This window comes from Dendrobates tinctorius, unplaced genomic scaffold, assembly GCF_039654945.1.
Source record: "Dendrobates tinctorius isolate UK_male_01 unplaced genomic scaffold, ASM3965494v1 ptg000165l, whole genome shotgun sequence".
Taxonomy (NCBI): Eukaryota; Metazoa; Chordata; class Amphibia; order Anura; family Dendrobatidae; genus Dendrobates; species Dendrobates tinctorius.
Genome location: NW_027361832.1, coordinates 6711959 through 6738534, shown reverse-complemented (window position 1 = coordinate 6738534; position 26576 = coordinate 6711959). Strand labels below are relative to the sequence as shown.

Genomic DNA, 26576 nt, shown 5'->3' with positions numbered 1-26576 from the left:
CCTCAGCCCCATGAAACTTCACAAAGATCATGTCAGAGGTCACGGCATACATCAGAGGTCATCGCATATTCATTGTTCCATACCTCGACGACCTCTTGTCGGTGGCTCCTTCAGTACCCATGCTACAGGAACATCTACAGATGGTGACCCAGATCTTGTCGTCTCTAGACTGGATAGTGAACATCAAAAAAAAAAAAAAAAATTCCTGCAACAACAAAGACATTCTTAGGAGTGCTGCTAGACTCACACAGCTAAACATCTTTCTTGCCCAAACAAAAATAGGTCTTGTTAAAATCAAAGAATTTTCCTGCCCTGTAGTATCTTATCTCATTAAGATGGGCTGTTGGTTCTCGGATCTATTACAATACAAAAACCGTTTAGCACAGCTATAAAAGTGGTGGTGCAGCAATAGGATCCTAGTCCGAAGTCATATGAATATAGAAACTTGGCACACTATATAATTTCCAGCGAAAAGGTAGTTTTTAACGTACAGTACATACAGTATAGACGTTTCGGTCACATTGACCATCACAGTACTATGTATTGTACTGCTGTCATTTGCATTATGCTCAAAAGGAGAGCCAAGAAGGTAATGGTCCCCCTGGGAGTAGGGACAAAAGGCACAATTATGCAGCGTCTGTCTGGTCAGTGTGCAGCATATGGGGCAATGACACGGCATCCACAAGCACACGCTAGAACATTTCAGACGCATATCCTGGCAAACTGGACGTGGATTGCCCGCCAGGGCTGTGGGGTACTCGGTGCCAGGCCTGTTATCTCAGAAGAAAGTGTCACAGTAGCGGTGACCCGGTCCGTGGCCCTGGGCGTCCATGTAAAAGGGGGTAGAATGATGGGGATAAAGTCATTGAGATTTGTGACGCCACCTGTGGTTTCTGGTCAGTTTGAACAACGCTGCAGGGTTGCCTTTCTGGGACAGATGGTGTGGTGCAGCAATGATGTTGTAGCCCTCCACAGGTAGGGCTGTAGTCCCAGGGTGGAGTAGATGAGGTTGGCAAATGAGATAGTGAGGAGAAACAAATGGTGCAGTGTTAGGCACAGAGATGTAGCAGTGCTGAGTGGGTTGGCGCAGGAAGAAGGCAATGAGACAGATGAATGCAGTTCCAGTTCTTTTACTCACGTTCTTGGCACAGATAGGTGCCTGCTTCAATGCTGTGGTCTCCAGATCAGGGGCTCAGTCAACTCCCAGACAGATGGAATTAACCTTTCCAGCTCTCCCTTTCCTGTGCCTGTTCTGAACGTCTCCACACTAGCGCTTATTCAAGGTACTCACAGTACTGAGTTACACTGAAGTTCCTCCTTTCAGATGTTTCTTAGAACTCTACTTGTGCAGCAGACAGCTGTAGCCTGCTTCAGGGACTCCTTGCTATCAAGTCCCGGCTCACTCGCGTTGCTGTTGTGCCCCCAAGTCAAGTGGGAATAAAGTGGTGACAACTTCTATTCCTCCGATGTCTGCAGCAGGGCCATAGCATCCATACAACCTCGGGGACCGGACCCCAGTCATGTGCTTAGAACTTGAGGAAGGGCTCCACTCCGACCCTAGTCCTTAGTTCTCTTCTCCTTACGTTCCATACTAATCTTTCTTCCTTCTGGAGAATCAGGCTTTCTAGTTCTTTCCCGTGCCAGCAGCTCCAGGTCACAGGAGTCTGCTGCATCACCTCCTTCACTCCATCCCTCTCAGGGAAGCTTCTCTCACAGACTGACCTAGTCCTAATCTTCTCCCGCTCTCTTGTGCAGTCTAAGCTCCACCCACCTCCCAGCACTATTCGTGTTCCAAGCAGGGAGCCACCAAAGGTGCTTTGCTACACTATGTTGTGTGGGATGCGGGTGTTGGAGGCTGGTCAGGTGTTACCATCTTACCTGGAGAGTGGGATACTACACCTCAGGAGGAGGTGCAGTACCTCTGTGGCGACTGAACCCTCAGGGGCGCCAGACGGATCCCCAGAATCCTTGGACAAGAAGATCCGGATGCCGCCTCGTGTGAAGACCTCATTGACATGGTGGCTAAAAACAAAGAACTTAAGCGGAGGGGTTCCCTGGATGCAAGACCCAGCGATCACTATAAAAGTGGATGCCAGTGGGGAAAGGATGGGGAGCCATGGTATCCCAACACGTATTCCAGGGATGCTGGTCAGACGAGATAAGCCAATGATCCTCAAACTTCAGGGAACTGAAGGCGGTAAAGGAGGTACTCAAGACCGCAGTAACCGTAGTCCAGGATACCCATGTCAAAATATACTCAGACAACATGACCACAGTTGAAACACAGTAAAACAAACTAATGAAAATACTCTGCTGTAAAAATAACAGTAAACAGCAAGTGCTAGTAAAAAGGTAACAAAACGGGGTATTTGGTAATTTTTTTTTTTGCAAAAAATTTATACTAAGCTGCTTTACCTAATGTCAAGGTAACACAATCAGAGCAGTCCCTAACCGATGTATTTAAAAACCTGATCATGTGTATAGTACCTATATGAGCAGGATTCAGACAGGTAATCTCCGATGTGCTGTAGAAGACGGCTTTTATGTCCATGGCCCACAAGGGAGGGGTGGAAACCTCCCTAATCTTGCAAAACATGACAACAGTTGCCCACCTTCATCAAGGAAGTTCAAGGCACGAGGATCTGAAGTAACATCGGCCAGAATATTTTTGTGGTCTGAAGAACACCTTCTCTCCCTCTGCTCTGCACATAAAGGGTGAGGTAAACATATAGGCTGACTTTCTGAGCAGAACTGAAATTCATCCAGGGGGGTGGAGTCTAGGTCCTGAGCTCTTTGAGATACTGAGCAGAAGGTGGGGCCATCCAGAGGTAGATCTATTTGCAAGTGGACAGAATGCAAAAGTGGATCAATATTTTTCAACAAATCCAGCTGATCCCTTTTTAGGTGTAGATGCATTAGCCCACCCATGGATATTCAGACTGGCCTATGCCTTCCCTCCATTACCAATCCTACCAAGGATTCTACAAAAGATGAGTGGGGAAAAGGTCAAGGTAATCTTGGCAGCACTATTCTGGCCCAAAAGAAGCTGGTTCGGGACCCTTGCCAACCTCAGGACAGAAGGGACTGGTAGAGCTACCTCCGGTAAGAAGCCTCCTCCACCAGGGGCCAATATTTCATCTGGATCCCAAGAGGTTACAGCTGAAAGCCTGGCTTCTGAGTTCTCAATCCTGCATACCAGAGGATTGTCAGGGTCATTAGGACACTACAGAAAAGCTGAAACTCTATATACCAGAAGATATGGAAGACCTTTTTATCTCATGCAGTGCACCTGAACGACCTAACCCACACCAGCCGAACTTGGCTCAGATCCTGGATTTTCTGCAGGAACAGCTAAAGAAGTGTCTCAGGCCTAGCACGCTCAAAGTTCAGGTGGCGGCCCTAAGCTCATATTTTGACCAGACGTTGGCTCACCGATGGATTAGAAGGTTTATGACTGCAGTATCCTGCATACATCCAAGAGCTACGAACTTGGTTCCATCTTAGGACCTGAATGTGGTGTTGAAGGAGCTCACACTACCATCTTTAGAGTCCTTGTCATCCATAGACGGACTCTCCTGGAAATCTGCCTCCCTGGTAGCAAGAACTACAGCCAAGAGTGGGCGAATTACAAGTTCTCAATCAATGAACCCTATATGAAGATCTTGCAGGACTGACTTATTCTGTGATTTTGATCCATAATTTCTTCCCAAAGTAGTCTTTCACAAGTCTCTGGAGATAATTCTTCACTCCTTTTATCAAGAGCCAGGAAATAAGGAAGAACGGTTCCACACTTTGGATGTTCAGAGAATGTACTCCATTATCTTCAGGTGATTGGGGGCAAAAAAACTAGGAAGGACAAAACCTGTTTTGTTCACCTTTTGAGGCCAGAATAAGGGGAAGAAGACTTCCAGATCCACAATTGCCAACTGGATCAATAGGGCAATCTGAGGCATATCATGTCCAGGGTCTTCCACCGCCCAAGAAATTTATGGCTCACTCTACCAGAGCAACATCTGTCTCTTGGGCAGAGAAAGCCAGTGCTTCTGTGGTGCCTCTGAGGGTTCAGTCGCCACAGAGGTACTACACCTCAACCATGTAGCAGAGTGTATCTTTTGAGAATCCACCAGTACACAGGAGAACTTCACTGAGCAAGTTATCTTCAGTAAACAGTATTTACTACTTATGGGTAAACATGAGATGAATTCAGAAGCACACAGCCCTGCTGGCATAATACAGTCAAAAGCGAAAGTAAAACTAACAATAGCAAGAGAGCTTCCCTCCCTACAATACAGCAAACATTTAACTTCACACTATCGCCATGTGCTGTCAGGATAGTGTAAAGTCCTCCTTTACATAAACAATAAGTCCTTTTCTGTTGCATATGCTAACACCCTTTCTCAACAGTAAGGACTTATTCAGTCAAACCCAACTTTTTTATTAGTCTCTGGTGTTTATCAGCATTCAACACCTTCGTGAAGATGTCTGCTGTCATTTCTTCAGTTAGAATATTGTCCAACTTCAAGACTACTTGTTCCTGATGATCTCTCAAGAAATGATACTTCACATCAATATGCTTGGTTCTTGGATTGACTTTCCATCTGGGCAAGAACAAGTGTAAAAAATGCGTATTCTTATAAAATACTCAGGACTAGTTACCAGATGCAATATGACAATGCAAATGTTCTTATAAAAATGTTGTAGTGGTTTATTTGGATTCTTCCATCAAAGAAAAGATTACAGAAAAACATAAAAATAGGTGAAAGAGAGATTGTCCATTAGTTCATAGCTAAGCTTATAACCTTCTTTCCTGGAACTCTGAAAAGACATGTGTCCTGCAGTGCATAGCTTCTCTGGATGTGAGTTGGATTAACATACCAGCTGTTCAGTTATGTCCGTGAAGAGATGACATCTTGCGTCTGTGTCTCATGATGGTGAGGGAAGGAACAAGCGACCTCTACAGTTAGCCATTAATTATATACGTCTCTTAAAGCACGTGATCTCGGTATACATGGAGTTTGACATTTACCTCAAGCTTAAAATATGTAGTGGAGCTGACATTTACCACTTGCTAAAATAGCACATGCAGTGTTAGTGGAAGGCAATGTCCAGTACAGAACTGAGTGTGATAAGAATACAACTCCATAACTAATCCATAACTAATAATATTTAACAACAAGACATCCTTGGTTGTAGTCTTTCAGTTTTGTCGGTTCAAACTGTGGTTGTCCTAAGTCTGTCAACAATTGTCTTAACCACAGAACTTCTTGACTTGCATGTGCTGCGGCAACATACTCTGCTTCTGTTGAAGACAGTGTCACAATTGACTGTTTCTTACTTGTCCAACTTATTGGTCCACCTGAGAGGAAATAAATATGTCCACTGGTAGATCTTCTGTCAGTTGGATCTCCAGCCCAATCTGCATCAACGTATCCTGTTAAAATGCAATTATCACTTGTGGGTAGTTTGAGCTTAACGTTGCTGGTTCCTTTCAAATAACGCATTACTCTCTTTACAGCATTCCAGTCAGCTTTATTTGGTCTTGACACCTTTCTACTCAGGATTCCTACTGCTGCGATGTCTGGCCTTGTAACAGTCGCTAGATACAGTAGTTTTCCTATTGCTGTTCTGTACTCTTCATTATTTGGTAACATATTTTTCTCACTATTCATCTCTTTAAGACAATTAGTTTCCATTGGAGACTTTACTGTTTCTGCATCCTTCAATCCAAATTTTTATGTCTTGTATCATGTGATTTTGATTCAGTAGGAAACTTCCGTCATCTCTTTCTATCTGTATTCCTAGGTACTGTTTCACATTTCCCAAGTCTTTGATTTCAAAATGTCGCTTCAGGACTTTTAGAATCTTTTCTTTATCCCTTTCTTGTTCAGAACAAATCAAACTGTCTACATGGAAGTACATAAATCCATCTATTCATCAGCCTTTTTGTGTACAAGCATGGATCAGCTTTGCTTCTTTGAAATTTTTCATTTGTAAGTGCTTCTGAGATTGTCATTCCACGCTTTAGCTGCTTGCTTTAAACCATATATGCTTTTCTGTAGTTTGCAAACTTTGTTTGGGTTTCTTTCATCTTTGAATCCTGGAGGTTGTTCCATGTAAATGTCTTCTGTTAAATCTCCATTCAAAAATGCTGTCTTTACATCCAGATGTAACAGTTCCATCTGTTTCACTGCTGCAACTGTAAGTAAAGTTCTTATTGTAGTATGTTTGACATCTGGAGCAAATGTCTCATCATAGTCTTCTCCCTATCTTTGAGACTACCCTTTAGCTACGAGTCTTGCTCAGGATCTTTCAGGTGTGCCATCTGTTTGGTATTTTACTTTAAAAATCTATTTACATCCTATGGCTTTTCTTCCTTCTGGTAAATCTGTCAGTGTCCATGTATTTGAGTCATGCATGGATTTAATTTCTGTTGCTTCTATCCATTTATTAGCTTCTTTAGGGAGTTTAGGTATGTCTTCCCAAGAGGTAGGTTCATAAATTTTACTTGTGCTTGTCTTGTATGAGAGACGTTTTGGTGGTTTACCTTTTGTGGGTTTTTTTTGTTTTTTTTTTTTTCTCTCATTGAATGTCTTGGTTATGTCACTGCTGTGTTTTTTTTTTTTTTTTTTTTTTTTTTTTTTTTTTTTGGTCAATTGAAATCAGTGTCTTCATCTAGATCCTCCAATGAATGTCACACTGTTACTCACCGTGACTGTCTGTTTGGGATCTAGGATTCTGTATCCCTTGCAATGTTCACAATGTCCAACAAATATTCCCTCCATGGATCTGTTTTGAAGTTTGGAATGTTTTTCTGTTGGAATGAATATAAAAACTTTACATCCAAAAACTTTTAAATGATTGACACTTAGGTTCATACCTTGCCACAGTTCATATGGAGTTTTATGGAAAAAAGTCTGTTATGTAGATATGTAGCTGTCACTGCTGCCTCACCCCAATATTTCTCTGGTAGTTTGGAATCTGTCAGCATACATCTCATCATTTCTGTCAGAGTTCTGTTTTTCCTTTCTGCTACTCCATTTTGTTCAGGTGTGTACAGAACAGTTTTCTGGTGTTCTATTCCAGTCTGTCTTAAGTAGTTTTCTATTTTGTGACCTGTAAATTCACCTCCATTATCACTTCTGATGACAATTGGCTTCCTTTGAAATTTGTTACTCGACCTTGTTACATAGTCTACAAGCTTATCAAAAACTTCACTTTTGTTCTTAATTATGTGACTGTGTATCTTGAGTAGTCATCTATGAAGTCATCTATGAAAGTCACCATGTATCTATTTCCTCCTGATGTAGTCACTTTCATGTGTCAGTATGCACCAAATCATGTGGTCTTTTGCTTTTCATCTAACTTTCTTTTGGAATAGATATTCTTGTGGCTTTATATTTTATACAACATTCACATCTTACAGTAATTGAGCAATCTGATATCTTTAGATCTTTTGTCAATTCTTCTCTTTGTAGTTCCCTTATACTGTCAGGGTGTCTGTGTCCTAGATGTCTATGCCACACGTGAATACAGTTCTTGTGATCATGTGTACATACCTTCATCTGTTCGTTTGTGTCAAGATGACATAATTGTTCATCTGCCTTGACATTGGTTATCACCTTGTTTCCTGCTAGAATTGCACACATTGTCTTTGAATTTTACAGTGAGTCCATTGGCTGTTAGACGCTTCACAGATAACGATCCGCCTTCCAATTTTGGAACATACAACACATTCTGTACAAGTATCTTTGAATTTTGTCCGAACTTGTTTGAACAGTTTAGCATACCTTGTCAGATATCTTCTGCGGTTATTTTGCGTCCATCTGTAAGATAAATGGCTTCTTATCTAAATCAAGATCAGTGAAGAAATTCTTGTCACTTGTCATGACTCGTTGCTCCTGAATCAATAAACCAACCAAGTGTTGATTTCTTGTCTGTTATTTTAAATGTGCTATTCCAATTATTGTCACATGAAATGGAAATTGTTCACTTTCTGTGTATGCTCTCTGTTGTAATTTTTGTTCTGCTTTCCATATGGTAGTCTTTCTTTAAATGATCATTTTTCTTACATTTGAAACACTCTTATCGGGTTTTTTAGATTCTGTAGCTTTAAGAGCGTTTCCACTGTTTTCTTCAGTAGAAGAATGATTTCTGTTCTCTTCTCTGATATTCATCTATTAGTCTGATTTTCACAAAATCTAATGTGATGTCATTTTCTGGTCTTGTGTCTAGGGCATTTATCAAGGCTGTATACGAATCTGGTAAACTGCACAATATTGCTGCTACATGACTTTCTTCAATGTCTTCACCAATAGACCTTAGCTGTGATATTACTTCCATCATTGAGAATGTGCTTCTGCATATCATCATTTGCACACTCTCATACTGTAAAGCTTTCTTAATAGAAATAACTTGTGATTTAAACTGGATCTTTCATATAGATTTTTCAATGTCTCCCACATTCCTTTCGCTGTATCCTCATTCCTTATGTGTATTAATTGAGCATCATCCACTAATAAGCTAATGGTGGCTCTAGCTTTTCTAGTCTTTCTATCCCATGTCTGATTATCATCAAGATGATTCTTTACTGTTAGGGCAGTGAGAATTTGGAATTTGCTGCCTGAGGAGGTGGTGATGACGAACTCAGTCGAAGGGTTCAAGAGAGGCCTGGATGTCTTCCTGGAGCATAACAATATTGTATCTTACAGTTATTGTTAGGCTCTTTAGAAGGATGTAGATCTGGAGATTTATTCTGACAGAATTTTATAGGCTGAACTGGATGGACTAATGTCTTTTTTCGGCCTTACTATGTTAGGTCTATCTGTAATGATTACTTCCCATAAATTGTCTTTAGATAACATCTCTAGTTTGAATTTCCATAACTGATAATTTTTACTGTTCAGCTTAGCTACTGTGAGTTTCAGCTCAGTGCTGCACATCATTTTTATATAATCTTGTTTTATGAAGATATTCTTCTTTCTTGAGTTCCTGTATATCCTGTGTGGTGATTCTCTGTAATCTCCAGTGTGCGGCCCTCCAGTTCCTGGAACATTCCTTTGTCCCTCTGTATCTGGATTTTTTTTTTTTGTTTTTGTCTCCGTTCACTGGGTTATATCTCCTTCTGTTAACAGAGCTTATCTGCTTCTGTGTCTGAGGTTATTGCTTGTAATTATCTTCTGGGATTCTGTGTTCTGGGACTATCTCCTGGGTGTCTGTCCTGGGTGCCTGGGTCCATAACCTGTAGCAGAGTGTATCTTTTGAGAATCAACCAGTACACAGGAACTTCACTGAGCAAGTTATCTTCAGTAAACAGTATTTACTTCTTATGGGTAAACATTAGAGTTGAGCGACTTTGGTCGGATCGGGTTTCGTGAAACAAAAAAACAAAAAACAAAATTTGAGTCAGATGAAACTGGTCCGACAAGGGCAAAAAAAGTCGGGGTTTCGTCCGAAACCCGACCCCAATGCAAGTCAATGGGGAATAAAAGTTGGCATTGAGCGGATGACATTCATCCACTCAATGCCGACTTTTATTCCCCATTGACTTGCATTGGGGTCGGGTTTCGGATGAAACCCTGACTTTTTTTGCCCTAGTCGGACCAGTTTCATCTGACTCAAATTTTGTTTTTCGGGTTTCACGAAACCCGATCTGACCAAAGTCTCTCAACTCTAGTAAACATGAGAAGAATTCAGAAGCACACAGTCGTGCTGCTGGCATAATACAGTCAAAAGCAAAAGTAAACCTAACATCAACATTAGAGAACTTCCCTCCCTACAATACAGCAAACATTTAACTTCACACTATCGCCATCTGATGTCAGGCTAGTGTAAAGTCCTCCTTTACATAAACAATAAGTCCATTTCTGTTGCATATGCCAACAAACCAGAGGTATTGTTGTGAATTTGCTTTCTGGCCTACCTCTGGTTACTAGTGAAGGTAGTGGAGCTGGTTATATTGACAGGGGTCGTGAGTTCTCTTTCCGGGCTCCCTCTGATTACTGGAGGTAATGGAGCTGATCTAATTAACAGAGGCCTGATAATGAGGATGTGACTGGAGATCTGGAGTTTGACTGGATTTAAGACAGCTGACTCCCTCTATCCCTTGCTGGTGATTTTTTTTTTTTTTTTTTTTTTTTTTTTTTTCTCCTGCCTCCTGAGGTCTTGGTTCCCAGCTCAGGCCCTGCATGCTCAGCTAAGTGTTCTTTTGCTATTGTTCACATTTGATCTGGTTTTGTCTATTTCAGTTTTGTGTGGTCAGCCAGCTGGGGCTGTGCTGAATTTCCATCCTTATGTTACTGCTTGTGCAAGTTTGTTTTTGTCCCTTATTAGATTGGCCTCTTTTTGCTCTGCTTTCAGAATATACCAGAGTGCTTATATAGTGGGCGAAGTCTAGTGACTTCAGTATTTTTCTATCAGACGTGTTGGGCATTTTTTGCAGGGTTTTTTGCGTGATTGCAGACAGTGTCTTTCTTTCCTGTCCTGTCTAATTAGTGTGGGCCCCATTGTTTGCTCAGTCTATTTTCCTATCTGTTTGTGTTTTCATCTTGTCTCACTGACAATGTTTGGGGGCTATTCCTTTGGGGTCTGCTCTGGGGCAGTTTAGATTTCCCCTTTCTTGCTTTACGCTTAGTTAGTTGTCCGTCAGTGTCGAGGCATCTAGGATCGTAGGTACGCTCCATGGCTACTGCTAGTTGTGTGGATAGGGTCAGGGGTCTGCAATCTGCTTAGTTGCCAACCTCTCTGGTTTTCTGTGGCTTAGCTTGGTCTTGCTTTCCTCCTCGGTGACCCAATCATAACAAGGTATGGTATTCCGCTCTCTGGTAAGGAGGGTGCACCACATAGAACCCAGAAACTTGCATCCAACACCAGACCTCTCAGGTGCAGGGAGGGACTAGGCAGAGTGTGGGTGGAGAAAGCAGAAGGGGAGCTAAAGGAAGTGTCAGAGCAAAAGTGAGCAGTTGGTGCTGGGGACCTGAGCAGTAAGGGCTCAGCCCTGGACCAGCAGACATTGGAAAGAGTAAGGAAAGACAGAAAAACAAAGATAAGATTCAGTGGAAGAATGAAGGGGTCCTAGGGGCACTGTTAGTGGGGAATCCACCCGTGGGGCCCACATCCACTCCGATCATAGGTGGAGGGACGAGGTCGCAGTAGGGGACCGGCCCCAGACTAGTGGAGAAACTAAGGACTGGGCTAGATAACTGGAGGTTGCGTGAGTGAGCGTTTCAATGCAATTTATGGCTGCGGAATCTCCTCGATTCTGCAGACATAATGAACATGCTGATTTTACCGCTATGCAATTCCACAGTGGTAAAATCAGCAGCATTGACACAGCAATTGTGGAATCCCATAGGATTGCATGGGGATGTGTTTAACTGCAGGTTGCTTCCTGCTGACTTCCTGTTCCAGGAAGGGCAATAGATTTTGCAGGGAAGTGAGTGCAGCCCCAGCCTACTGTAATGTCCAGTTTGAGACTCCTCCAGTATTTTTTACAGCACTTCCTGACTTTTTTGTTTGAGAAGTGTAGTGCATTTTGTAATAAACCTAACTACAAAAGTAGTCAGTGTAAAGATTAAATATTTAGAAAGGAGATTTTAGGTACTTGTCCAACCTTTTTAAGAGTTTGAGTACCCAGAGCAATTTCATAGACTTTCTTAGTGCAAGTGTGGGAGGAACGGCCCCCGTCAAGTGTCCGGGCCAGAACCAAGGGAGCCTTCATCTGGGTTCCGGGGGACAGAATTCGGGGTCGGACCGTTGTGACAGACAGATGGGCCGGGGGAGGGACCAATATAAAGGAGGCGGGGAATTCCCAGGACGATGAGTCAGCAGACCGACAGACAGCAGGAGACCGTGGGAGCGGCTGAAAGCGAGAGCGACTCACCAGTGCCAGGGAGGACACTCACCGAGGACTCCAGAGGGACGGTACCGAGGCGAATATCCGGGACTTGCTGCCCCGCTCCAGCCTGCGCCCCCAGTTCAACTCGTGGCCACTGCCGCCTCCCCTCAGCCCGTGGCTGCGGTCACCTGCAGCCACTGCCGTCTCTCTCCAGCTCGCGGCTGCGGCCTGTTCCCCGCCACCTGCAGCCGCCTTGTTACCTGTGGCCGCGGCAAGCACAGTACCGCCGGCGGCTACCACTGTCCCTCTCCGGTCAGCAGCAGGGGCCGGGCCTCTGCTGACTGCGGACTCCCCATCGCAGCCGTTAGCTGCGCAGGTGGCCTGTCATTCACCACCACACATCGCTGCCGCTTGCCCCAGGCCAGGGGCTGCGGCCCAACCATCTGAGGACTACACTGGAGCCTGTGGGGCTCCAGTGTCATCAGCGCACCGGAGTGCGCAAAGTCTTTGTCATCGCCTCAGCAACTGGGCCCAGCAACTACTACGCCGAAAGACCACCAACCCGAACGGCAAGGGACATCTGGACGGCTAAGTTGACTTTATAATTAGTCGGCCATACCGCGGCCCTATAGTGACCGGCTGTTGCCGGAAGTAGTTGTGTTCTACCCGTTTGTGTGTGCTTGTATAGAACCTCCTGAGAGGGCAACCCGTGTTACCGCTTTTGGTGATCAGGCCGGGACTGAGGAAAGTCCCCTCTAGTCTTATAAACGTTAATATAGAAAGCACCTAATTGTCTCGTGACTCGTCACTGCATCCTGCGTACCTGCAAACACCACACAAGCCCTGTGTTTGGTGTGTGGGGGGGAAAAAAAAAAAATCGTAATATTTTCTGTCAAATTCTACATGCAGGAAATTACTGTACAATCACCTGCAGTTACAATGCACACATCTGCAAGTGTATAAAGTCCTTTTGTAAGTAATTTTGTCCAACAAATGACCAATGTGACACATTTCCTAATAAACTTGTGTAAGAATTTTTTTCATGGTATGCACTTACATTTTCTACATAACAGATGTGTTTGGACTTTAAATTACAGATGCGTGGTATATTTAGTAACAAGATACCAACATTTCCCCCAAAATATTATCTGGCAATGACCAGGAAAATGGCTGAAGAAAGGAGGGTATTGCTGAAACTGTATCTGCAACAAGGTGAGGTCACTTGGTTCTCAAATGCCATGTATTTGTAGGGGAAAAAAACAAACCTCCAAACTATTTGTAGATTGTGCTTGGTCACAGCATTCTTTCTTTAAATATGCATAATTTCATAAACTTAGATTTATTTCAATTTTTATTTTAATGTAAATATCAGTCATGCCTTGGGAAAAGATACAAGAGATTGGCATTTAGGATAATCAATAGCTGCCTTTAAACAATGTTAAAATAAAACTTTCTTCCTGACTTTTCCCATTCCCAAGGAAAGACTAGAAGCAATGGGATGAAGCTGAATGGGAGGAGACACAGATTAGATATTAGAAAAAACTTTTTGACAGTTAGAGTGATCAATGAGTGGAACAGGCTGCCACGAGAAGTGGTGAGTTCTCCTTCAATGGAAGTCTTCAAACAGAGGCTGGACAGACATCTAACTGGGATGATTTAGCTAATCCTGCTTTGAGCAGGGGGTTGGACCAGATGGCCCAGGAGGTCCCTTCCAACTCTACGATTCTATGATTCTATGATTCACAAAATTGAGTCAAAGTAGCAAGTTATGTAAAATCTTCTGATAAAAAAAAATGTAAGGAGGGTGTATGTTAACTTTTATATGGAAAAATGTTTTAATTATTGTGGGTGTCAAATATCCATCTAACTTGGATTTTGCTTCCCCCACCACACATTCTGCTTAGTGTGAAACTATTTTCAAAAATCCATATTTGACCTATTGTTCACTTTGCATTCTGTTCTATGATGCCCTCTGGTGGTCCTATTCTGTTGCATGGATGAGACCCACAGCCCTAAATTGTTTTTCATATTTCTATGAACTGAGAAATGCAAAACTAACCACTCGCAATCAGCATGGATTTAATAAGTGCATTAATATTCTGTAATGTTTTTCAGTTTTTTCCGATCCCGTTGTTTCCAGCAGTGACGTTTTCATCACAGGTGTCCAGAAATTACAGATGGTGAGCTATGAAGCATTGGTTTTACTCACTATAGGTGTTCATGCACTATAAATTGCTTGTTGACAAATGCTCATGCAACAACCTGGGTAATCCTCTGAGGAGAAGCAGAATAGGCTGCTGCCAGATGCCCATGCTGGCGGCTTATCTTGTGTGTTACAACAGAAGATCGTGCAAGTTGAGGTCCAGCCTATCTAATCCTTATATACTCAATCTATGCCATGTTGGTTGGAAATTTGGGACCCTTTTAGGCCTCTTTCACACATCAGTTTTTGGCGTCAGTCACAATCTGTCGGCTTGACGGACTGATGGATCCGTTGCAGGTTGTGAAACTGATGCGTCGAAAAAACAGATCCGTCGCGTCTGGTTTTTCATCCGTTTTGTTCGTTTTTGATCCGTTTTTTAACACCTACTGACAGATGGATATAGATGGGATAGAATACATAGATATACCTATGGTTATATAGCCATATATATTTTAAAAAGGCGTGGGCTCCTGCACAATTTTCTGCGCCAGAGGGGGAAAGCTGGGGGCCAATATTTGTAGCCAGAAGGGGGCAATATCCCTGGCCCCTTCCTAGGCTATGAATATCAGCCCGCAGCTGTCTGCATAGTATTACTGGCTATTAAAATAGGGGGCCCCCAAAAAGACATGGGGTCTCCCTATATTTTATAGCCAGAAAGGCTACGCAGACAGCTGCGGGCTGATATTTATAGCCTAGACAGGGAGCATGCATATTGCCGCCCCAGAAATAACACATCAATAAGATGCACCAATTCTGGCACTTAGCCCCTCTCTTCCCACTACTGTGTAGCGGTGGCATATGGGGTCAATGTCACCTTGCTATTGAAAAGTGACATTAAGTCGGGTTAATAATGGAGAGGTGTCAATAAGACACCTCTCCATTATTAACCTTTAAAACAGTAAAGGGTTAAAAAAACACACATTCGTTAAAATCTTTTAATGAAATAATCACACCAAGTTTTTGACAACATTTATTAATCTGCTAATCCAAAAAAGACCATGTTCTGTAAAAAAAACAAACAAACAAAAAAAATACAATATACACCTCTCCGCAGTTGTCGGGTCCCCCACTGCAATCACAACGGGTTAACTAGCTTACAATGGGAACCTGTGCTAATGCTACCGGCCCTGCTGTAAACCACTGCAGAATGAATGAATTCATCTCTGTGCAGGCACCCCAGCTCACCGGGGATGAACTACTAAGTGTGGGAAAGTTTCTAAATGGTTTCCCACACTGTCAGTTCATCGCCAGTCAGGCAGGGAGTCTGCGCAGCCTCAGTGACTACCGCTGATGTCAGTGAGGCTGCACGGATTCCCTGGCTGACCTGAAGTGAACTCTATAGCGTGGGAAAGTTTCTGAAACTTTCTCCTTGTGGAGAGTGACATGTCAAGCCTGACATGCCGAGGTGAGAAGACTTTCAAGCCCTAATGCTCCTCTGGGAAATATACAAATTGTCTCTTCAGAGAGGAAGAAGACTAGATCTGTAGTGTCACTTATAGGAAGTAGAAATCCTAAAAGTCAATAGACTCTCTAATGAGCCTTGTCACGTGACTTAGCCAAAATCTCAATTTGCAGACACTGTTTCGGGATTCTGCCCCTTGTCAGTGCAAATTGAGAGCTGGTTTAGCTGCTTGAATTTATAACGGTCACCTGTCTAGGTATCAGTCAGTATGGCCTCTTTCAGTGTTCTGAACTAGTAAAAATTGTTTTTCTTTTCTCAAGGAAACATTTCAGATGTTATCTACAGATGTGATCCTCAAAGTTTACCTGCCAAATGACAGACTGGTTAATGTAGAATCCAAGACTTCTGACATTGCAGAGCGAGTGCTAGAGGTAATTATTTTTTCATATTCCGTACAAGTCACTTTTGTCTAACTTGACCATGTCTTGTATATTGTACAGTCTTTCATATTTGTCATGTCCACGTCCATACAATGGGTGCAGCCAACACTCTGCTAACAGCGGTGCACTACAAGGCCCCCAAAATATATGATGGGTGAGGTGCAGGTTGGAATCACACCTTTAAGATGTTGTATAACCTATAGGTGTCATTTGACCTGACTGTGAATAAGCAGATGCCGATCACTAGGGCATTGAGGGTAGACATGGCCCTTGTGAACCCTGGACTGGGGTATATTATGAGGGCCATTGTATTGGTATTATCTACCTTTTGTGGTGACATCTAGCATTACATTTTCGCCCAAAACTACATAACTTGTGACATTTACTGTGAATGCCTATGCCAAATTTATCAATGTTTTATTCAGCATTTATTACAACAATTTTTATTATCAAACTGAAATTGTGGGGGGGAAAAAAGCATGGTTAATCTTATTCTAGGATGTTTTTTATATATTGCAAATTTTGCATTTACTTGCACTATTAAACACTCGTTATCTAAAATTGGCACACCTTAACTTCAATTCTAATTGCGTTGCTCAACTATGTCATTAAGGTGCAAAACTGTTAAAATTTGGAGTGGTGTAATTTGCACTAAATCTTTTGTGCCCCCAACGCCTCCTAAAAGCTGTTAATCTTAATAAATGTGGGCCAGCGTGTAAATAAGATGAATGTGTAACTTGTGCCGTGTACTTTCTCACAGGCTGCGTTATATAAGATAAGTTTATCCAGAGAACTTGTGGAGTTTTTCGGCTTGTTCATCACACACAAAGATCCTAATGGCATTTTCTCAGGTAAGTTCTTTGGTTTGTTTTGAAATTTCTAGCTAAATTGGAAGATTACTATTAATTATAGTGAGATTCGCTATATACAGTGCATCACAATAGAAAGCTTTCCAAAATGAGTCTAAGGTCATGTTCACACGTTCAGTATTTTACCTCTGTATTTGTAAGCCAAAACCAGGAATGGGTGAAAAATACAGAAGTGGTGACTTGTTTCTATTCTACTTATCCTCTGATTGTTCCACTCCTGGTTTTTGGTCTACAGATATGTTGTGAAGGTGGCTTAAGCCTTAAGGGCCCGTTACACACAGCGATCTTGCTGGCGAGATCGCTGATTTTGTGACACATCAGCGATCTCTCCAGCGAGATCGCTGTGTGTGACATCCAGCAGCGATCGACCCCCCCCCCCCCCCCGTGGGATATCGTGCTGGATCATCCTGGCCCATTTTTTCAACGCTGGTCTCCCGCTGGCCAGCGCGCATCGCTGCGTGTGGCAGCGGGAGCCAGCGATGAGCAACGCTGGTTACCAACATAAACATCGGGTTTCTAAGGGCTGCGGGGCCCTTAGAAACCCGATGTATACCCTAAATATCAGCGTGCATTGCAGGCAGGGCGGGAGGTGGAGGCAGAGTGGCGCACAGACCGGAGTAGCTCTGCTATCTGCTACTCAAGTCTGTCAGACCAGAGTAGCAGATAGCAGAGCTACGCCAGTCTGTCTGCGCCGCTCTGCCTCCACCTCCCGCCCTGCCTGCAGTGCACGCTGGTATCTAGGGTAATCATCGGGTTTCTAAGGGCCCCGCAGCCCTTAGAAACCGATGTTTACGTTGGTAACCAGCGTGCTCGCTGGTCCTGATCGCTGGAGGGGCTGTCTAACAATGTCCCAGCGATCCCATCCACGTCGGATTGTTGGTGGGATCGCTGGGACATCGTTATGTGTAACGGTACCCTTAGTCTGTAAGTTTTGCCCAGGGTCAGACTGGGGTGCCATGTTCATGCAGCATTCGGCCGCCACATAGGGAATGAATAGGGTAGGGGTAGCATGGAACATCCTGTTCAAACAGGGATAAAAGTTCCCCATTCTGTCGCTTTGGAGCTGATCCCAGCAGTTAGACCGCCATCAATCAATAAGTTATCACTTATCCTGTGGCTGGGTAACTTTATTTCAGAGGAGCACACCCTTTAATGCAATCTGCACCACTGTATAAAATGTAACATGACACTGAGGGGTTAAACTTACAAGTATAGTCTCTAATGGAAATACACTTCTGCTAACGTATTAATAGCAGAGAAAACAAGTGATCTCTGTCCACTATACCAAGACCAATATACCAATACTGTCACATAGACCATGCCACATAATCAAATACTGCCATACTGGTCGTCAATAAAAACCACCGTACTAATCATTCATTTCACAATCCTGCCGATCACCCGATGCAACAAATTGATCCTTTTTTTCCCAAAAGATTGTTTTGGGCAAGTTCATCCTGTGTAATCAAAACCTGCGCTTGCGAAAACAGTGGCAGCCTAGTGCACGGAGTGATGTGATTACTGATCGATCAGTGTGCCCCTGAAGTGTGGTCTGCCTGTGTAAACTCTGTATTAAATGTCTGGCGATCAGCAAACAACTTCACAAATGTACAAAATTTTTGGTACCTTCTGGTAATGTAAGAAAAACCAACAATGGTCACTGAAATAACTAGAAATTGTCAAGTCATTTTCAATTATCGTGCCACTATTAAAATCATTCACTGTATAGTCTGCGTGGGCTGATTATGCTAGATCACCACTGCGCATCACTTAGTTTATTGTACTATGGTAATTTATTCACAATTCGCAGTTAAGAATTATACTTATTAGGGCTATAGCAAAAATCCCTTAGGAACGATTGTCTAATGCTTAATGGCGCAATATTTAAGCTTATTAGTGATGAGCAAACTTGCTCGGACAAGATGATATCGGAGCACGCTTGTGGGCGAAGAGTGACTTTGGAGTGCTCGAAAAATGTGTTTGAGTCCCCACAACTGCATGTGTCTCGGCTGTTGGGCAATCCCTGTGTGTTGTAGCTGTCGATCAGCTGCAGGGACTTGAACATATTTTTCAAACACGCCGAAGTCGCTTGGCTAGCACCTGAGTGTGCTCGGATAACATCCGAGCATGTCTGCTCATAACGAATACTAATCTATTAGGTTATATTCACACAAGTGTACTCCGCTATCTACGGAGTTTTGGCACTCTAAATTTTCTTTCTTGGGCAACAATAGGATCAGCAGCCTGATATCTGACATACTGGATCCTTATTGATGTCGAGAGGGTTGCAGTGGGCACCCATACACACTAGACTATATTGGCCATATGACTTGATATCTGTGGGTTCAGTCTCTGTGGGGGTTTTTACTTAGTGAGAAGTTAATTGTCAATGGACCCTACTTGGCCTAGCCGGTTATCATAACTCAACGTCATTTCCCAATAATGTTGCGGTGTAAAAAGGATGCCGGTCGTTAGTGTAAGCGATAGACATCTGTGTATACAGTCACTCATTAGGATGGCTCCCTTGATTATATAAAAAAAAAAATCCTGAATGAGCAGAGGAATATTTCAATTAAATTACAAGTTTTGCTGAATCTTTACCTGCACAACTGCAAAAAAAATCTGTTCAGCTTCTCCCCGGTCTGTAAAGTTGACTGCATCTTGAAGTTGAGGGGTTCCCTATAAATCATGTCTGTGCTTTAAAAATGTCACCTTACAGTACAGCAGGGTATTTTACTTACCGGTAGTGCTTTATTTTACCAAACTAGTAAATTGTCAGGACTGCTCGGTTATCTGTTATGTAGAAATGTCCATTGTACATTATGACTGATCCTATTTATCTGCAGTGGTGAAGAGGGTTGTACCTTTTGAAATTCCATTTCTAACCATTTGGAATATAAATAACGAGGCTTTTCAGATTGACATCCGGAAATGGTACGTCTGCAAAAATTTCCTGCTTTGTTCTCTACTTGCAATGCAGCTATATGGAAATTAGAAGTCTTTGCCTAGTTTTATACTTGTCACCACAACGATTTACTCCTGGCTCTGAATGTACATGATCTCGGATATTATGAGCAATTTATCAGGACTGTTATAGCGGTCTATTAAAAAAAATCACTGGAGTAAATTGCACCAAATTTATTAAAAGGGGCCACTTAAAAAAAAAAATAAATAAAAAAACAAATTGAAGCAGCTTTAGATTATTCTAAAGTCACTGAAAATCTTCACTTCCTATTATCAGATGCAGATTTGTGACTGTTTAAAATTTCCTGTTTTTTGCATGTGTTTTGTTCTGTTTTTTTTTTACGTAATGAGTATGCAGGACTTCTATGTTCTTGGGTAAATACACTCAATGTAATGCTAAAGAAATGGTAAATGTTTAGTTGAGATGTATAGTCCTATTGAGTTGATTCTTATAAAATTCTATGAATACACTTAATCATGTAATGGTGTTCTTGTGCCTGCAGGTATATGTCGCCCTCTAATGATGCCATGCTCATGGGCTGCCCAGCAGCTGTCGATATACTGTATGCCCAGGTATCGTGTGAAGCATCATAATTTATCGCCGTTTCATTTTGTCATATTTCCTTATTCATAACATTTTTTTAATCACACAAGTCCTGAAATTTAAACAACTCCTGTAGTTGGGACACATCCCTTACAAAGTACAATAATTCACACAATTGGTTCCTAAATCAGGCAACACAAAGGGATGCTAATAAAACAATTTTTTATTGAAATATTTTAAAAAAACAAAGGAATTCATGATTTTACAACACAACGAAGGACCTCATGTCATAGACAAACTACGATGCAAAGAGAAGCTGAAAAAACAGCGATATAACCACATGGTAAAATAGTGGAACCCGCTAAGAAAATACCTTTCATATAGAGTACTTCATTCATATATAAAGTGCAATTTTACAGAATGCTGAATTCTATGCACCAATCTCCTTCCTCTAACTAGATGGCACAAAGGGCCCACCCAATGGGCACATGTAACTATGGCATTTATCAAATGAATACATGTGTAAAAAAGGGCTTAAGCCACTATAAAAGTGCTTGGCATCAAATAAATGCATATGACTATAGAGCTATATAAATGTGCCGCTTAAAGGCTGTACAGACTAATGTGTAAAACAATACCAGTCATGTATAATAAACAGCTAATTTTAATCATGGGGTTATGTACACATATATCCCTATCCAAGCTGAAAAATCAGCATAATAAACTAATGTGCACAAATTTCTATAGCGCTATAAAACACATGAAGTTTAACAAGTGCATATAGTTGTGGCATCACAAAATGTTCCCATAAGTAGGGCTGAGTAAAATCCTATATAAAGGGCATAGCGGTAAAATCCCAATAAACGGGATCAAAATGCGCGTCGGGGCAGTGAGGACACCAGGACATCCACGTGCAATATACCAGTAATGATTTTACTGCCATGCCCTTTATATAGCATTTTACTTAGCCCTACTTATGGGAACATTTTGTGATACCATAACTTGTTAAGTTTCATGTGTTTTATAGCACTATATGTAGAATGTATTCACACCTAGCAATACAAGCTGAAATGTCTAATCATATGCCTGTGGGGAAAGAACCATTTAAAGGATGATGTGATAAATCCACTAACTAATTACAGAAAAGTTCAATTTTCCCCAGCACCCCAATGTGCGTTTTGCTAGGCTGTCAGGGGCGCAAGGACACGCCTGAAGGTATTATGGTAGTTACTGTATTCATTATCAAACCTTTGAGATCTTCTTTACCCATGTGGGCATATAATTAGACATTTTGATTTAGTAAGAGTGTGTATGTACAGTTGGAGCCAAAAGTATTGACACCCCTGCAATTTTGTCAGATAATACTCCGTTTCTTCCTGAAAATTATTGCGCAAACACAAATTCTTTATCTTCATTTAATTTGTCTTAAATGAAAAAACACAAAGAATTGTCCTAAAGCCAAATTGGATATAATTCCACACCAAACATAAAAAAGAGGGTGGACAAAAGTATTGGCATTGTTCGAAAAATCATGTGATGCTTCTCTAATTTGTGTAATTAGCAGCACCTGTAACTTACCTGTGGCACCTAACAGGTGTTGGCAATAACTAAATCACACTTGCAGCCAGTTGACATGGATTAAAGTTGACTCAACCTCTGTCCTGTGTCCTTGTGTGTACCACATTGAGCATGGAGAAAAGAAAGAAGACAAAAGAACTGTCTGAGGACTTGAGAAACCAAATTGTGAGGGAGCATGAGCAATCTCAAGGCTACAAGTCCATCTCCAAAGACCTGAATGTTCCTGTGTTTACCGTGCGCAGTGTCATCAAGAAGTTTAAAGCCCATGGCACTGTGGCTAACCACCCTAGATGTGGACGGAAAAGAAAAATTGACAAGAGATTTCAACGCAAGATTGTGCGGATGTTGGATAAAGAATCTCGACTAACATCCAAACAAGTTGAAGCTGCCCTGCAGTTCGAGGGTACAACCGTGTCAACCCGTACTATCCGTCGGCATCTGAATGAAAAGGGACTGTATGGTAGGAGACCCAGGAAGACCCCACTTCTTACCCCGAGACACAAAGAAGCCAGCCAATACCATGTATTGATATGAATCTCTTCATTAAATTTTAAATCAAGAATATAGGTGTTATGAGGAGAGGAAAATTCATAGCTAATATACTTTCCCTGAGTCTGTATTTAAAAAAAAAAAAAAAAAAAAAAAATTCAATGCGACTTTTTTACTGGGGAGGCAGGAAAATTGGTGAAATGAATGGAAACTGTGCTCGAATGGAATGGGAAGAGAATGGGTATGGAGTTAGACGCCTGGATGCGTCTAACTCCCAGGTTGATGCTAGGAGCAATGTTGTCAGAGTATATGCCATTTTTTTTTTTTTTTTTTTTTTTTTATATACGAACTTACAAAACTGAAGATTGGATTTTCAGGGAAAAAATTCGAGAAACCATTGTTTTCCCGTCTCCCATGACTGCACATGAGAGAGGGAATCCGCCCAGCCAGGACAGGAACCCTGCTGAAGATAAAAGGGGCGGTACCTCTCCCTCACTTCAGTTGGGTTTCCTGTCCTGACAGGGAGCCGTGTGCTGAAGACGGCGTCGCACGTACCTGCCCCTCTCCCATGCCGGCGTGGAAGAACAGGCAGGGTCCTGGGCGCTGTGCGTCGGGAGGGGGAAGCGCAGTCCATGGGTCCTCTAGGGCAGGGTTTCCCAACTCCAGTCCTCAAGGCACACCAACAGATCATGTTTTCAGGATTTCCTTAGTATTGCTCAGGTGCTCTAGGGGCTCAGCATTCGAGCGGGCGTAGATGCAGCACGGCTGGGGCTCTGTCGTGGCTGCCGCGCCGCCCTCCCCCCTCTGCCGCATCTATCCAGGCCAGGAGGGGTGGCCGCTTCTGGGTCGTATGCAGGGAAAGGGGCGTGCCCGCATGACGTTGAAAGGCGACGCCGGAATCAAAGATGGTGGCGCCCATCGGAAAAACGCCCGCCGGCAAAAGATCCCGGCAGGGGGGAGGGGCTGTGGGGGTAAGCGGAGGAGGCGGAGAGTGCAGTGGATCCCCCTTATAAGGGGGATGACCACAGAAGATGCACTCATGCCCAAAACTTCACAGTGGAAGTGGGGCAAGAAGAGCAGCAGCAACAGCAGCAGAAAGAGCTCTCGCCAGATGTCAGGCCGAGCCGCCAGCATACCAGGAGCAGCCGCTCGAGTGGTGGGAGCAGCAGTCGTAAACACGACTGACATGACTCTGACGTCCAGAAGAAACATCACGATTCACGAGTGCATCTGAGGAGCCTCCGAGACCGGTACCCCTGATTGGCGGTGGTGAGTGATCTACGTGAATGTCACCCTTATGGTAACTGGGTTCAATTTTCTCTGTTTGATCACTAGGGGTCGAGGAAGTCTAGCGGCAAAACAAAGAATAGAGAATGCGCCCTATGCAGACACCCACTGGCAGATCAGTGGCAGAAAGCTCTCTGCGCTGACTGTATGAACAAAACCATACAGGATGAAACCCCTGATTTGGTGACTAGCCTTAAGGCTATAATAAAGAGGTGAAAGGCTCCATAAAGGCAGCCCTTAAAAAGGATAAAAGAAGCCGTAGAAGGGATTCTGATTCGGAGGCCTCGGTAAAGATCCCTGTCCCCCTCCACCTCCTCTTCCTCTACTCTGTCTGCAGAATCCTCCTCGGACAGCGATATAGGGGGCCATCCGTGTTTCCCAACAGAGGACGTGGAAAAGCTGGTCAAAGCTGTCTGGTCTACAACGGGCCTTAAGGAGGAAAAGACTCCTAAATCATTGGAGGACTGGAGGAAAGGAAAAAATGCACCTTCCCTGTAAATAAGATAAAGGCCTTAATTGACAGGGAATGAAAGGAAAAAACCTGAGAGGTCAGAAGGCTTACCTTCTACATCAAAAAGGAGGTACCCATTTGAGCAAAAGGATTCAGAAACCTGGGAAAAAGTCCCAAAGATTGATGGTGCCGTAGCTAAATCCTCAAAGGTATCTCTACCATTAGAGGACTCTGGCGTGCTGAAAGACCCGCCTGATAAAAAAAAAAAAAAAGCAGATTGTTTCCTGAAGCATATCTGGGAAGCTTCGGCAGGTGGATTAAAACCAGCGATAGCTGGTACTTCTACCGCTCGTGCCCTCATGGTCTGGCTACAACAAATAGAGGACCAGATCAAGGATAGAGTTCCTAGGGATGAAATACTGTCTAATCTGACACTGGTACGTGGATCAGCGGCTTTCCTAGCGGATACCTCTGCATATTCCGCGAGATTAACAACTAGAGCAGCAAGCCTGTCTAATGCGGCAAGACAAGCCCTGTGGCTTAAAGGGTGTCCAGGGGATTTGCCATTGAAACATAGAATGGAACATAATCTGTGATCGCCAGTTCCTATTCGGGGGGGAAAAAACTAGAGGAAATTTTGAAACGTGGGGGATAGAAAGAAATGCTTTCCCCGATTTTCTGGGAGAACCCAAAAAGCCCTTTCGGAGGAGATTTAACAGGGTTTGTCCCCCGGGAGGTAGGAAAAATTGGGACTTAAAAGAAAGAGGATCGGGCTATATGTTTAAAGGGCCCTCTACTTCCTCCAAAACTCCCCAATGACATTGGGTCGGAGGTAGGGGGAAGGCTTTCTCTCTTCCTTTTCGCCTGGGCAGATATCTCCCCCAGTACATGGGTCCTAAACATAATCAAGGACAGTTTAAAAATAAAATTCACCTGTCTGCCCAGGCATACCTTTGACACCCTGAAGGAGAGCCCAAGAGCAACAGCTGGCCCTGGAGACAGAAGTCTTGGGACTAGTGCAAAAAACAAGTCCTACAAGTCGTCCCAGTGCAAGAAGGAAGGGGGTTTACTCCCCCTCTTTTTAATACAAAAAACAGACTGCTCTTGGAGAACCAATCAGTGGGTAGACAATTGCTCCATCAAAATGGAGTCCATCAATACGGCCACAAAAATCCTGTTCCAGCACTGCCTCATGGCAGTGATAAACTTGAAAGATGCCTACTATCACATCCCAATCCATCGGGACTATCTAATACTTGAGTAGTGCTCTATGTCCAAGGTCAGGTAAAAGACTACCAATACACAGCCCTACCGTTCGGCTTGTCTACAGCCCCAAGAGTTTTCACCAAAGTGATGGCCGAAGTAATGTCTCTTCTTCGTTCCCGGGACAGTGATCGTCCCATACCTGGACGACTTTCTTGTCGTAGGGAAGTCGGAGACCCACTGCGCACACCAAGTGAAGGAAGTGATATCACCTTTAATAGGACTAGGATGGATAGTAAACCCATCCCCAAGTCAAGATTAACACCAGTAAAAGTGCAATCCTTCCTAGGGTTAATACTGGACTCCGAGCGACAACGCTGCCTCCTGCCAGAGAACAAAGTGACCAAGATAAGGGGCCTAGCTCGCACAGCAATACAAAGGCCAGCTATGACACTGAAGAACGCAATGTCCCTTTTTAGGCTCGTTGACATCATGTGTACCTGCAGTAGTGTGGGCACAGTACCACTTAAGACAACTACAGTGGGAAGTTCTGTCAGCACAAAAACAATTGAAAGGGCATTTAGAGGGCGAACTGTGTCTCCATGGCTGTCTGAGATTCCCTACTCTGGTGGACTGTAGAAAAGCCTCTAACAGGACATCATTACAACCGACACGAGTGCCACAGGATGGGGAGCACACCTGAGATCCCACTCAATACAGGGAACCTGATCCTCGCTAGAAAAGGATCACGGTTCAAATGTAAAAAAATATGGGCAGTAGAAAAAGCCGTGAAACCTTGTCACCCCTTGCTTCGGGGCCGCCACACTTGAGTCATGACGGACAATCGGGCAGTGGTAGCCTACATAAACCACCAGGGGGAATGAGATCTCAGGGGCCTCATGGAAATATCAGACCTAGTTTACCATTTAGCAGAAAATCTGTTATCCATCACAGCACTGCATATAAAGGGGGTAGAAAATACATAAAGCAGACTTCCTGAGTCGCAGGCACCTAAGACAGGGGGAATGGTCCCTAAACCTCCAAGTCTTCCAACAAATAGTTCAACCCTGGGGAAAACCGGAAATAGACCTGTTCGCCACCGCACGCAACAGAAAGGTCAGGAAGTTCTGCTCACTGAATCCAAGAGAACATCTTCGCAGTAGATGCCCTACAAATACCCTGGAAGTTCATCCTAGCCTATGCATTCCCCCCCGATAACAATGATCCCAGTAGTGGTCTGGAAAATCAGGGAGGATCGAGCGAGAATAATTCTTATAGCTCCGTTTTGGCCGAGGAGGCCTTGGTTCTCCCTT

General features: G+C 43.3%; 1 protein-coding gene across 2 annotated transcripts in view; it reads left to right on the top strand.

Annotated features, from left to right (window-relative positions):
* The window catches only part of SNX31 (sorting nexin 31), a 74278-nt gene that overhangs the window by 9642 nt on the left and 38060 nt on the right, over positions 1-26576 (top strand). For both annotated transcript variants that reach the window (XM_073550442.1, XM_073550441.1), the window contains 6 exons: positions 12931-13045; positions 13949-14013; positions 15759-15869; positions 16639-16729; positions 19594-19681; positions 20215-20284. In XM_073550442.1, coding sequence (XP_073406543.1) covers positions 12931-13045; positions 13949-14013; positions 15759-15869; positions 16639-16729; positions 19594-19681; positions 20215-20284 — 540 coding nt within the window. The remainder of the gene's footprint in view (positions 1-12930; positions 13046-13948; positions 14014-15758; positions 15870-16638; positions 16730-19593; positions 19682-20214; positions 20285-26576) is intronic.